Source organism: Scyliorhinus canicula, chromosome 4 (assembly GCF_902713615.1).
Source record: "Scyliorhinus canicula chromosome 4, sScyCan1.1, whole genome shotgun sequence".
NCBI classification, from domain to species: domain Eukaryota; kingdom Metazoa; phylum Chordata; class Chondrichthyes; order Carcharhiniformes; family Scyliorhinidae; genus Scyliorhinus; species Scyliorhinus canicula.
This window is the reverse complement of record NC_052149.1, coordinates 144,008,714-144,023,806: the sequence shown is the minus strand read 5'-3', so window position 1 is coordinate 144,023,806 and position 15,093 is coordinate 144,008,714. Positions and strand designations below refer to the sequence as shown.

Below are 15,093 nucleotides of genomic sequence, written 5' to 3'. Positions count from 1 at the left end.
GCGGCACTGGAGGGATTGTGGTGTGAGGTGCTGAGTACAGTGAATGCTTCAACTTAGTGTGTGAGAGTGGGACTGATACAACAGAAGGTGGTGTACAGGGCGCACTTGACAAAGTCTAGATTGAGTCGGCTGTTCGAGGGGTGGAAGATATCTGTAAGCGATTTGGGAAGGACCCTGTGAACCATGTACATATGTTTTGGTCCTGTCCGAAGTTGGAAAGGTTTTGGAGGGCTGTTTTCAGCACAATTTCTGGGGTTCTGCACGTTGATGTGGAGCCCAGTCCTCTGGAAGCCATATTCGGGGTGTCAGACCAGTCCAAGTTGCAGGCAGGAGCAGACATCCTTGCCTTTGCCTCGCTGATTGTTCGGAGGTGAGGCTTGTTAGGGTGGTCAGTTTCCTCACCCGGTGTCTCAACGTGGCATGGGGAACTGCAGGAGTTTTTGGCCCAGGAGAAAGTGAAATTTGCTTTGGGAGGGTGTGGGGTGTGGGTGGTGGTGTGGGGGGGGGGGGGGGGGGGGGGGGGGGGGGGGGGGGGGGGGGGGGGGGGGTTGAGTGATGGGTTCTACAATAGTTGGGGTTCGTTCATTTTGCACTTTGAAGAGTTGGTTACCATTGACTACTGAGGGAGGAGCGGGTGAGTTTAATATGTTGGATGAATTTTGTGTTTGTTGTAAATTGTAAAAATGTTGAAAATTTGGAATAAAAATACCTGACGGGACGGACCTGGAGCCATTAAGGTCAGTTAGGTTCCAGTCTTAATTTCTGTTATACACGGAGATGGCTTATCTCATTTTAAGCAGCAAATATAGTCCCATAGAATTCCAGTGGTTTGGAAAGGTTAGAAGTCAGCGTTCCCACTCACTGATATTCAGTCACCTCACCTCCACTGGAAAGTATCCGGCAGTTGGGCTTTGGGGGAGAACATTTTCAGTAGTATGTCTGGGGTTTGTGGGCTGAGGGGGGTGGTAGGAAACTGGGTAATCATTTTCAATTGATTGGAAGTTATCCTGGAAGTGTGAAATAAAAACAGATGGAAAACCTCAGCTAGTTAGGCAGCCTCCGTGGGGTGGGAAAGAGATTCAAGTTGATGAAAAAAGGTTCTGAAACTCACCACAGGTGTTTCCCACATTGTCTCCTTTTATTCCAAATGCTACATTTTTGCCACATGCCCCAGCCCTTGTTGACTAGGTTTGTAGGAGGCCCAACACTTGGACAAAGTGCCCAGCACTTTCAATAGAGGAAATGCAACAACAACAAAATTCTACACATCATAGAACATAGAACAGTACAGCACAGAACAGGCCCTTCGGCCCTCAATGTTGTGCCGAGCCATGATCACCCTACTCAAACCCACGTATCCACCCTATACCCGTAACCCAACAACCCCCCCCCCCCCTTAACCTTACTTTTTAATTAGGACACTACGGGCAATTTAGCATGGCCAATCCGCCTAACCCACACATCTTTTGGACCAGGGTGGGCAAACTACGGCCCGCGGGCCGCATGCGGCCCGCCAAGGGTATTTCTGCGGCCCACCAAGTCATTAAAAAAAAAAAAAAAATTTTTCTTTTAATTTTTAAAAAAAAAATTTTTTTTAAGGTTAATGGGGGGGGGGGGGGGGGGGGGGGGGGGGGGGGGGGGGGGGGGGGGGGGGGGGGGGGGGGGGGGGGGGGGGGGGGGGGGGGGGGGGGTGGGGGGGGGGGGGGGGGGGGGGGGGGGGGGGGCTGTTGGGTGTACTACTGGTATAGGGTGGATACGTTGACTTGAGTAGGGTGATCATTGCTCGGCACAACATCGAGGCCGAAGGGCCTGTTTCTGTGCTGTATTGTTCTATGTTCTATATGAGGCGCCCAGAATCATTAACCGGGTGAAGTAATTATTTTACTTAATATACTATGCGGCTCGCCTTTGAATTTGATTTCTGAATATGGCCCTTGCACGAAAAGTTTGCCCACCCCTGTTTTGGACGTGGGAGGAAACCGGAGCACCCGGAGGAAACCCACGCACACAGGGGGAGGACGTGCAGACTCCACACAGACAGTGACCCAGCCGGGAATCGAACCTGGGACCCTGGAGCTGTGTAACAGGAATGTGTAACATGTAACAGGAATGTGCTACTCACAAAGAAAATCCAAACCTGACAGTTGGGGCTGTGCTAGTTAACAAAGCAATCAACCACAATTATATATTAATACAAAAAGCATCCGACAATAATGTGCTATATCACTTTATCAACAGTGTCCCACGTGGAAAGTCCTGAACTCCGCCAGACAGAAGTAGGACTCACCCCCTGCAGGAAGGGGAACAAAAAAAAAAGTCCAGCATCCGATTAATCCTGAACTGCTGTACCCCTGTGGTTAGATCAAAAATGGCACTGGCTGGGATCTGCCACTGATGCCTTCTTACCCAATCAGCCAGGCAACAGTGCAAACAGGGTACCCGGTATCTCAGAATAACCCTTTCTAATCGGGCAGACCTTTATAAAATCACCCATCACCTTCTCAGGTTTATGAAAAGAAACTTGATTTTCGATTTGCTCTCCAAAACCATCATTGGTCACCCCTGGTAATAACCGGTATTCCAGCTGAACTGAGGAATTCAAGATATGTGTTCAACTTTAAGTAGTTAAATAAATAAGAGTAACTAATTACTACTAACAAATGGGTCGAGGTGGGGTAGAGCTGATCATCTGAAGTTGTTGATGATCACATCATGATTCAACAACTTCAGATGATCAGCTCTACCCACCTCGACCCATTTGTTTTCATTTCATTTTAACTGTCTTTTACCATTCTTTCTTTCTTAATATATATTAATCCCCCCCCAATCTTATCCACCTTTCCTTCATCCTTCTCCTCTTTGTCTTCCCCTTCCCCTCCCCCCACATCTACAGTTATCCTCTGATGTTAGTTTCCCTGCTGTTTGGCCTTTCACATCTTTTGTCCTCTCTGGGGACTGCCATTAACACTCTTCCCCTTGGTTTCTGTGGCCATTAGCACCCGGTTTCCTTGGTTTTCTGTGGCTATGACTCATCTTTCATTCTCACTCCACAGTACAAATAGTGTCCACTTTCTCTGTCAGCTTTGACAAAGAGTCTTCGAGACATCGAATGTTAGCTTGTTTCTCTCCCGATAGATGCTGTCAGACTTGCTAAGACTTTGAAGGTAGTAATCGTCACCCAAAACGCTCAAAATTGGCATAGGAATAGATAAATTAACAAAGTAAAAAAAGTGTGGCTGAGAGGAGAAGGTTGTCAACACTGCCAGCCAAAGCATTAAATCGGTCTTCTCTTTAAGAGACCTATTCCTTTAATGCAGAAAATTTATATTTAATTTCTTATTCTAACATACATATCCTTTTCAACAAACATATACTGTTAGTCAGTACACAATTTTTAGTCAATTGTATTTGGAACATCTGATCCCTACCAGGCACGTCTTCCCTACTGCCCATCATCATAATCTTAGTATTTGGTTTCAGTTTAAGTATGCCCAGCTTAACGTCATCTTCTGCAGCTTTACCTGTAAACAGAGTAAAGAGGAATCAGCTCAGGTTAATTACAAAGCTGATGATTAACAAAATGAAGCATTCTCTACTTTTTCTGCACTTCAATGCTTATCGATATTCTGAGCTTTTCTTGGGTGTTCTTCCGGAATGTCAAACATACCACTGTGTGTGGTCGTCCTCTCCCAGCAGACTCCTCATCCAACGCCTACTTCAGTTGACTATTTCCTGTGCCACAATACTATGGGATGGCTCACATCTCGGTGCTCCCATCCTCCTACAATCTGCATACTGCAAAAATGTAAACTTGGTAACATCCAATCGTAGCTTAACTGCAGTTCACCTGTTCTTATCTTTGTGCTTATGCAGATGTTCCGAAAGTCAGCTTCGGGAGAGGATCAATGCCCTTTATGCTACCTTGCTGAGGTGTATTATCCCCAAACTCCTTGTTAATTATCTTCTGGCTTCTTAGAGCAAGACTACGAATTTACTTAAAATGTTATATTAGGTGTGGTTCTCTGTGGTGAGTTCAACCAAATGAGACTGAGAAAACTCCTTCCACATCAAGCCCTTACAATCAGCAGCCAGAGGAGACTTCCACTTCACTAACTTCGGTTGGATTTGAAACTAATAGATAAAAAAAAGTGTTTAACCAACTACGCCACCAATTCCTACAATCAAGCACTTTTCAAATCTTTTATGTTATTAAGCACAATCAGCCCACTCCTTTTGCTGCCTGGTCAATTAAACACAATCTCCGAATAACAACAGGTGCCCAATTATTCGGAAAGAATAGCGCAGAGGGCTGAACGCACTCCCATAATCTTGGAAGATACATTGATTGATTTGCAGTTTCTGTGCTGCACTCTTTAGGAGATATCTTCAGAGATTTAAAAAAATGGAAGAACCACCATACCAAAAGTGATTCAGTCCCATTAGTAGAGGATAGTCGGTTGGTCTGGGGAGGTGGGCGTCTATCAGAAAATATAATAAAAAGTGTTCAAAATGTCATGCCGTTACAGAAGTGTCCAAGTGTCTATAAGCCCTTAGGACCACATACAAGGCATGAAGCCTATTAATTTTATATATAAAAAGCTATAGATATAAACCAATTCAAGGTTTATCCACCAGGGCAACAAAAAGAAAATCCCTTTCCCAACATCCAAACCAATGAAGTTCAAATAAGATAAAGGTGCAAATAATAAACACAAGCACAAGAGTGTGCTGGGGTATTTGTGGCTTGAGAGCCAGATATGCCCCATGAACTAACATTATGTGCACCCCTGTGCTATTGTAATTTCAAATGAACCACTGGTGACATTTTGGATTTTTTTTTGGCCAAATTGATCCACAGTAAGGTTTTTGGGGGGGGGGGGGCAAGGTTCCTTTTAAATGTCGTTTTTAAAGATCTAACGCACCACATGTCAATATGCGAGTGAGCTAACTTTGTTAGGGCCTCACGGTAGCATGGTGGTTAGCATCAATGCTTCACAGCTCCAGTGGTCCCAGGTTCAATTCCCGGCTGGGTCACTGTCTGTGTGGAGTCTGCACGTCCTCCCCGTGTGTGCGTGGGTTTCCTCCGGGTGCTCCAGTTTCCTCCCACAGGCCAAAGATGTGCGGGTTAGGTGGATTGGCCATGCTAAATTGCCCGTAGTGTAAGGTTAATGGGGGGATTGTTCGGTTACGGGTATACGGGTTACGTGGGTTTAAGTAGGGTGATCATTGCTTGGCACAACATCGAGGGCCGAAGGGCCTGTTCTGTGCTGTACTGTTCTGTGTTCTGTGTTGATGTTGAATAATAAGCAATTTGTCAGCTTTTGCCTCCATAATTGCCGAAACCCCAATATGTTGGAACTGCTGGTTCCCAGCTATTGAGCAAGGGATTTTGCAGACTAGTGAGAAATTAGCATAGGCAGTCTCAGCAGGTCTGACAGCATCTGTGGAGAGAGAACGGAGGTAACGTTTCCAATGTGGATGACTCTTTGTCAAAGCTTCGAGAAAGAGTCATCCAGACTCAAAACGTTAACTCCGTTCCCTCTCCACAGTTGCTGTCAGGTCTGTTGAGATTGTCCAGCATTTTCTGTTTTTGTTTCAGATTCCAGCATCCGCAGTAATTTATTTTAATTTAGTGTAAGCAATGTCAGGTTTTAAAACAGAGTGCTACTAGGTAACCAAGCAAAGGTTTCAAGCTTGGAATGTTAGCCAGAGTAATCCAAAATCACTTTAATTCAAGCCAGATGACCTGTTGCCGCTGGGATGTGTAGTGTGCTCGTTATTTATTATGCAAAGGCAAGTTGCAATGACTGAGTGAAATGAATCCAATTGTAGAATTGAGAATTTGATAAGTGCTTGTCATGCTGTGAAATAAAGTAGCTCATTGGTTTGTATCAGACCTCATGTCACCAATTGTTAAGGTAGACCAAGAAGTCAAAGATCTAAGGACAATTAAAGAGTTCAGCTCACAATGGGATCAAAACATCACGAGAGACAATTCTCTAAAAGATGCTCAGACCGTCCATGGGAATAACTCATGCCAGTGAAGCCAAAAAGGATATGCATTGCACATCTTGATTTGTACCACCTCTACTTTACTCTGTAAATCGGACTTCTCAGCACATTAGGGGAAATAGTGAACAGTATTGGGATAAACAGATAATATACTTGATCAAAGGACAATCCCAACACTGACAATTACTTCTCATTTGGAGTCACGGGAGTAGATCTCACTTCAATATCAATGCTCTCTGATTATTATTGTTTAAGTAATTTCACAACACTTCTGAAAATGGAATACTGTCACACTGATCATCTCATATAAAAAAGTTTCTATTCTCTCCTGTGATTTTGTATTACAAGTCCCTGTCTCCCAGTCCCTGCAACTGTTTCCACTTCCACTTGCAGCGTTGCCTCCTACTTATTCCCACCTCGACTTGAATGAACCACCGGGTTAGGCTCAAGGAGCATTTGTTAAAAGCTGGATTCATTCAGCATGGACAATCTTTGAACTTTAGCGAGCTGAATCCTATTACGCTTGTAAACAAAAGCAAATACTACCTTTGATTTTCAGGCCGAGTAACTTCTGGCGCTCGGCAGCACCCCGGTTAGAGTTTTAATTGTCTCCTTCAGGTCCAACACAGTGTCCCTCTTCTGTCAGTTTTGTCACTGGATATTCCTGTCCACTCCACTTTATTATATTGAAATGGCATTTCACCAGTAAGTTTCAGCTTTACTCTAGTTTGAACAGAAAGAAAAATTAAGAAATATGAATTTGAGAGCATCAAAATACTGGATCACATTTAAAGAGCATTATATAGTTAAACAAAACAACCAACTATTCAAAGATAATCGGCAGGAAGCTTTGTGGGGGCGGGATCTGAATTTGCATAAGTCAACCAAATGTAACTGGCATTCCTAATGAGTGTGGATAAGTGGATGTACTACACTTCAAAACAGACACATTACTTGAAAAGTTGATGGTATTAGGCACCCTGACTGACAGGCGGAAGAGCAAAGCTGTGTTTTTTACACTTCATTTCAGAATTGTTATTTGCAGAATTTGTGGTTAAATTGCAAGACTAGTAATTGGCAGAATGGCTTGCAGCACAAAAAGAGGCTAGATTGTCATTTCCATGCTGACTCTCTGCAAGCTCAACTCAGCCAATCCCATTGACCCCCTCCAGCCCAGCCTTTTATTTGTCGCCCTGCCAATTTCAACTCTTAGAGTAATTATCCAATTCCCTCTTGAAAGCCACAATTAAATCTGCCCCCACCACAAGCTCAGGCAGCGCATTCCAGAACTTGAACCACTCTGCCGCCTTTAGTTCATTTGTCTTCCACCTTCGATTGTTCAAAGTTATGAGGTAGGTGAGAAAGGGATTAATAATGTCTTCAGGATCCTGGGCTTTATAAATAGAGACATGAAATATAAATGCAAAGAAAACTATGGTAAATCTATATAAAGTATTGTTTGGCTTCAACTGGAGTAGTGTGTCCAGTTCTGAGCACCATACCTCGAAGGATATGAAGGCACTGGGGAGGGTTCATAAAAAAATATGAAATAGCTTCCAGGGACGAGAGATTTACATTACATAAATAGATTGAAGAGAAGGCAAAAATCATGAGGAGTCTAGATGGGTACAGAGGGATAAACTGTTTCCCATGGTGGGAGGGAGAAGAACCAGAGATCCATTGTTGGAACCATTTCATAATAATAATCTTTATTATTGTCACAAGTAGGCTTACATTAACACTGCAATGAAGTTACTGTGAAAATCCCCTAGTCGCCACACTTCGGCGCCTATTCGAGTACACAGTGGGAGAATTCACAATGTCCAATTCACCTAACAGCACGTCTTTTTGGACTTGTGGGAGGAAACCGGAGCACCCGGAGGAAACCCACGCAGACACAGGGAGAACGTGCAGCCGCCACACAGACAGTGACCCAAGCCGGGAATCGAACCTGGGACCCTGGAGCTGTGAAGCAACAGTGCTACTCACTGTGCCGCCCGTGACATTTTCCTGCATTTTCCCTAATGCCTTCACATCCTTACAAAAATGTATGGCCCAGAATTGAATACAATACTCAGTTGAGGCTGAATAGTGCTTTATAAAAGGTTCAATATAACTTTCTTGTTGCTGGACTCCATGCCTCTAATTATGCTTTATTAGTCTCTTTCTTAACTGCCCCATCACCTTCAACGATTTATGCAGATACCCACAGATCTTTCGACTCCTGCTCGCCCTTTAGAATTGTATTATTTTCATACCGACTCATTCTCCAGACTAAAATGTACCACTTCACACTGCCCTGCATCAAATTTAATTTCCCATGTGTCGACCCATTCCATCAGCCTGTCTACGTCCAACTGAGTCTAGCACTAAGCTTCTCACAGTTCACAATAGTTCAGAGGTTTGAGTCTTTTGCAAAGTTTGAAATTTGCAGACATTGGACAGGCTAAATATGGATAAAGATAAATATTGGAAAGGCTGGCAGCACTTAAAGATCTAAGTCACCAGGATTGAATTAGATGTATCCAGGGATCATGAGGGAAGTAAGGATGGAAATTGTGATGGCATAGGCCATAATCTTTCAAACCTCTGAAGCGGTGATGCCAGAGATGGAGCATCGCAATGGTTACACCCTTGTTCAAATAATTGTGCATGGATAAGCCCAGCAATTACAGTTAGGCCGTCTGAAGTGAGAATGGTTTTATAAATGATGGTTCAGGGCACAATTCACAGTTACTTGGTCAAGTGTGGACTAATTAAGAGAAGCAAGCATGGATTGTTGAATGCAAATTGTCTTTCATTTGATTTTGTTTTGATAATGTGACAGAGAGTGTTAATGAGGCAATCCAGTTGATATGGTGCAAATGGACCTCCAAAAGGTGTTTATAAAGTGCCACATAACAGGCTTGTCAGGAAAGTTGAAGCCCATGGAATAAAGGGAAAGTGGCAGTATGAATATAAAGTTGGCTAGTAACAGGAAACAGAGTAATGGTGAATGGTTGCTTGTCAAATTGGAGGTGGTACTGTATATACTGGGGTTCCCCAGGGGTTGGTATGTGGATCACTTTTCTTAATCCCTGTTAAAGACCTTGACTTGGGTGTACAGGGCACTATTTAAAAATTTTGCAGTATCTTCTTCCTTAGTAAAGAGATGTAAAATTCCTCAGCCATGCACGTGCAAAACATCCTTTTGGTCCCTAATTAGCCCCAGCCCTTTTATTTGCTGCCAGTCTCTTCTCGTACTCTCTCCCTCGCTTATTTCTTTTCACTTTTCCATTCATCTTTCTGGATTCAGCCTGCTTTTCAAGTCGCGCAAAATCTGTTATCTGTTTTGTCATTCAGTGAGATCTGCTTGATTTGTCGTGTCTTTCCCCCTCATGGGACGAGTATACCCAATGGATCACTTCTCAGAGAATGGTTCATTGCTGAAAAGTAGCTTTGCCTGCCAATCCTGGATTCCAATTTACCTGAGCCCAATCAGTTCTCACTCCATTTAAATTGGCCCACCTCCAATTAATTACTTTAATGCTAAATTGCTCATGCTTTATGATCACTGTCTTCTATAAGTTTCCCTATTGTCACTTGATTTATTTTGAGTCCATCGCATCCCCCCAGAGGCACATCCATCAATGTCTCCTTCCATACTGGACCAGCAACATAATGATCTTAAATTCTCCTGAACACACTTCAGAAACTCACTCTTCCTCCCTCCCCCCCCCCCCCCCCCCAAGCCGCTCTTTACACTATAATTTCCCATATAGAGGTGGGATCTTAAATGTCCCCCATTTTTACTACTCTATAGTTTTGCACCTCTAAAATTTCCTTGCAAAATGGGTCCCCTCTATATCCTTCCCACCAGTTGGTGGCCTAAGACTACATCCAGAAATGTAATGTTACATATTTTGCTTCTTAGCTCTAACCATATAGATTTTAGATTTGACCCATCTAGGATATCATCTCTAACAGTAACATTCTCCTTAAGAAAAATTGTTACTCCTCCTTTCCTTCCCTCCTCACCTGCCCTGAATACTCTGTATCCAGAAATATTTAGTCTACTATCCTCTTTTTTGAGCCAGGTTTCCGTTATCAATGCTACACCATATTCCCAATTGGCTATCTAACGCTGCAGTTCACAAACCTTATTCATCACTCTTGGATGTTTGCAAACATGTACTGTAATTTATGCCTTATTACATTTCCTCTTACTCTGGTCCCACCTAATACCTTGCTACTTCTTACTCTGGTGTTTTCTCCCTCTCTCCCAATCATGGTGTTGTTTTTTTCTCTAATTTTACCTCCTGGCTCCCAACCCCTGCTAAGTTAGTTTAGATCCAGCAACCATCATTGGGCTCAGTTCTGTTCAGGCATAACCCATCTGTCCCATGTAAGCCCCATCTCCCCAGAACAAGTCTAATGTCCCACAAATCTAAAGCTCTCCATCTGCACCAGCTATTGAGCCACACATTGAGCTGCTCCATTCTCACTACCCCGTGGCGCTGAGTAATCAGGAGATCACCACCTTGAAGTCCTGCTTGTTATAGTTTCTTCCCTAGCACTCTCAAATCTGCCTACAAGACCTCATCCTTCATTCTAACCAAGTTTTTAGTAGCAATATGAAACCACAATCACTACCCACCAATCTCACCAATGTGATCTACAGTCACTCATTGACATCCTGGACCCTAGCACCAAAAAGGCAACTTATAATTCCGGATAAAAGCAAATTACTGCGGATCCCGGAATCTGAAACGAAAGAGAAAATGCTGGAAAACCTCGGCAGGTCTGGCAGCATCTGTAGGGAGAGAAAAGAGCTAATGTTTCGAGTCCAATTCTCTTTGTTAAAGCTCACTGGACACTCAGCGGACACTCCACAGACACTTACACCATCTATGTGGCAGTCACTCATTCCCTCACTCCCTACACACACTTCAGCTGTGGGGTGACCACATCTGTAAACGTACCAGCCACAAAATGTTCATCTTTTACATATGCACCACAGCTGATGGTCGCTGTTGCTTAATCTGCAAAACCCTGAGCTCATAATCCAGAGGCCTAGACATAATAATAATAATCTTCTATTGTCACATGTATGAAGTTACTGTGAAAAGCCCCTAATAACTAGAGACCGGAAGTTCAAATCTCATTTTGATAGTTTGACAATTCAGTTTAAAACATCTAGAAATAAGAAATAAATTGGGTACTAGTAAAAGTGATATACAAAGCTGTCCAAATGTCATAAAAGCCCAACTGATTCTTTTTGTGGCAGACACCCACCATTATTACATGTCTGGCTTATACAGGACCTCCAGTCCAAACAACATATTACAGGAGCTTACCCTCCATTCTGAAGTGACCTAGCTTGCCATTCTGTTATACTAAGCCATACAACAGCAGCACCTTCACACACTAATTTAGCAGTTCAAGAGGTTTGACAACCACCTTCTCGAGGATAACGAAAGATAGACAATAAATGCTAACCTTACCAGAAGCACCTGGATCTCAAAAGTGCATTACTTAAAAAATACTCCTCAGAAGTCATCCAAGGATTGCCATACACAAACCTTGTGTTCAATGTTTTTCCAATCTAATTGATTGCAGAATTGTGAAATGAATCATTATTTACAATGCAAGTGTGGTGATGAAATTAAGTTAATTAAATTGTCCACAGGAAAACAAGAATTGTAGGCCCAAAAGATGCAGTTATCAGGGAAAGAATTTGTTCCCAATATTGTCACTAGGATCACTTAGCATATCCCAATTGGGATGTTGCTGGTGCCGGGGGAGTGGATGGAAATGAATCTCAATACTCTGCCATATTCAATTTATCGTCTCAAAAGAGGTTCCACCACTACAAGCGACAGTCCAGTAATCATCAAACCTTGTACAAAGCAGACCATTGGTGGATAAAGGAAAACAGCAGATAATTAAGGCCCGATTTGGATCCAACACAGATGGTATGGTAGTATCACAGAATCAATATAGTACAGAAGGGAAGCCATTCAGCCCTTCATGTGTGCTGGAAACTCTTGGTAGTACTCTTGGGACAGAACAAAGCAGAATACAATGCAGTACATGAACTTTGGTAACCTTTCTTGGGCTATGTGGTTCATTCTTGACAGGTAGTACGTTGGCATCAATGAGCTGTCCAATTAACCCACACCTTAAGAATTTGACCATTTCAACAGAAAGCTGGATAATAGGGGGAATTGGCTTTATCTAAACGTTCTCAATGGATCAAGAGCAAGTTAACACTCTTTATCTGTACTGCTCGTTAGATTTTCTTAGTTCAAATATCAAAATAGCATTCACAAACCATCCATACAGTGAATCCCCAGCGATTTCCTGCACACAACGAAGATGAAGAGAAGTTTTTTTTTTAAAAAGAGCTTTAACCATCCCTCGCCATAACTTCCAAAACTATCTAAGCACTGTCCTCCCTGTTTCGTGATGTTCTTGTTTTTTTTTAAACGCACAGGAATTACTCAAAACTTGGTTACTTTTGGAATAAAATGTTCTATTTACATTTGCACAGCACACGATCCACAGTAATGCTATAGTTGTAGCGTAGTTCTAGAATCTGTAACAATGTCAGCCATGGTCCAGTTAAGAGCGCTCTTCCCTGAATCAGAAGACTGTGGGATGCAAGTCCCCCTCCAGAAACTTAAGCACAAAAATCTATGCTCGATGCTCCAGTACAGTACTGAGAGTGCTACAACTGTCAGAGATGCTGCCTTTGAGAGATTAAACCAAGGCACCATTTTCTCTCTGATAAATGTAAGTCCATTGGCACTATTTCAAGAAAGAGTAGGCGAGTTATCCCCAGCACCCTGGCCGATAATAATTGATGTGTGCAAATTGGCTGCTACAATTCCTACATTACAAGTGACCAAAAAAGTATTTAATTGACTGTAAAGCACTTTGGGATGTCATGAAGTTGTGAAAGGCACTGTGCAAAACCGTGTGGTCTTTTTTTAAAAAATCATCTTGTTAGGCTGTCCCTTGATTGAACAATGACATCTACCCATGGTTGCAGGCTTCTGCCAGAGGCCTTCATGCGACTAACAGGACGACTAAACAGATCCGTGGTATATGAGGAAGGAGATCCAATGTCTCAGTGGAATCATGGGTGCAGAATTTGCTTCCTTTTCATTCCTTCTCTCCAGTCACTGCCTCATCATTAGGTGTTTGGACTAAAAAGGCTTCATGTAGTTCAATGGTTGTCATAATGTTGAACGACAGGTAGCAAACTCCTCCCAAAATGAAATGAAAATCGCTTATTGCCACAAGTAGACTTCAAATGAAGTTACTGTGAAAAGCCCCTAGTCGCCACATTCCGACGCCTGTTCGGGAGTCTGGTACGGGAATTGAACCGTGCTGCTGGCCTGCCTCGGTCTGCTTTCAAAGCCAGCGATTTAGCCCTGTTCTAAACCAGCCCCAGTCATCAATGTCAATGTCGCCATGCTTCAAGGAGAGCTTGAGTGCCTTTGAAGTATTTTTTTTGTCCTCCCCTAGAATAGTCATTTGGCAGTTGAGGACCTGGCAAGGGAGGCACTTTTTCCAGCCACCTAGAATGGTGTCCAGTCCATCAAAGTTGATTTTGCTGGGGTTTTGCCTAAATGTTTGTGGATCTGGCTTCAAGGACCTATGGTCCTCCCATTGAATCCAGAGGGGTGTGGCAGAGATATTGCTGATGGAGTGTGTCGCTGATGTAAAGTCCAGGTCACACTGTAGTAGAGCTGATGACAACTGTTCTGTTGGCTTGCAGAAGGTTGTTGTTCTCAAACACTCGTTGCCATAGTTTGTAGAACACGGAGCTGAAACAGCTGATTCATTTTCAAGACAGTTGCAGTCAAATCATTATGGAGCCGTTTCTAGGTTGCAATGATGTTTCTTGGACAACCACAACTTTGGAGCACATATCTTGGTTGTTTCACATTATGAATTATCTCCTTGCTTGTTGCTGAAGTCAGTGGGGGAGCGGGGTAGGTTTGTTTCCTTCCCAAATCCTTAAGATGAGCGCTTGGGAATTTTGATGTGAACAAAGGCCCACCAGCTTTGAAGACCTCAGCTGGAATGCATCAGGATCGCAGGCTTTGTTGTTTTTCATCCGTTTGGTTGCTTCTTGCCACTCTTCCATATATGACAAAATTAAACTCTCTGGACGAGGGCACCTAACGTTACTTTGCATGGAGTCAGAACTGACTAATTTCCCAATACAATCTTAATGTTGATACAATGCTTATATTGTAGCGTAAAATGCAGTTTAAATTTCAATGAGACAATCTTTAGAAAGACAAATGAGAAGCTTGATGCTGCAGTGTGCCCAAATGCACATTGTGCAACTTGTTCCAAAAGCATACACACATATAGAAACATAGCTCAAATTAGTCATGTGAAATTGGATCTGTCAATGCTCCACAATTATGATTGAGCTTGACTTGAATTGTCAGAAGCTATCTTTGTTCTATCATGCACATCCAATTGTAGAAGCTGAAGCTTTGCCACGCAGGGAAAAGGGATTGTATGTCAAAACTAGTTCATAAAAACATGTTTTAACACTTATAATGTGCCAGTGAGCTCCCTGGTCTGTGTTCAGTTAAGCTTGTTCAGTCAACTACTACTAGGTGTTCCAACCACATCCTAGAAACCTGAGGGGATTGGATGGAGAAGAAGGCAGAAAAGAATTAATGATCACTGAACAACAAGATCTCGTTAGGCCAGTGGGTTTGCGTGTTACACCCCCCACAGTTGAAGTCCTGCCAACACACTGCACCAGCTCACATGTGACGAATGGTTAACCAGGAAGGGAGGGAAGAGGCATTTTGGTAGAATCTGCAGTGAACCACAAAACAGCCACTCAAACAGACTGGAACCATTCGTCTCCCAAAGTCAAGCTGCATGTTCGCCTTATGAATCAGAATCTCATTGCCTACCCATACACTCAACGTGTTGGGGGCTTGTTAGTCAACAGAAGCACAACTTTGCTTCACTGCTCTACTCACGAGATTTTACTGAACCAACCAAATTTACAGAACTGAGGAGACCATTCGGCCCAATCGATTAATGCCAGTTTTTTGCTAG

The 15,093-nt window shown here is 43.1% G+C and overlaps 1 protein-coding gene across 1 annotated transcript in view; it reads right to left on the bottom strand.

The window, feature by feature from the left end:
- LOC119964254 (ubiquitin-like domain-containing CTD phosphatase 1) overlaps window positions 1–15,093 on the bottom strand; it is a 58,447-nt gene that overhangs the window by 26,291 nt on the left and 17,063 nt on the right. The window contains 5 exon segments of the mRNA XM_038793533.1: window positions 611–616; window positions 3,436–3,521; window positions 6,559–6,591; window positions 6,594–6,645; window positions 6,647–6,721. Of these exon segments, the coding sequence (XP_038649461.1) occupies window positions 611–616; window positions 3,436–3,521; window positions 6,559–6,591; window positions 6,594–6,645; window positions 6,647–6,721 (252 nt within the window).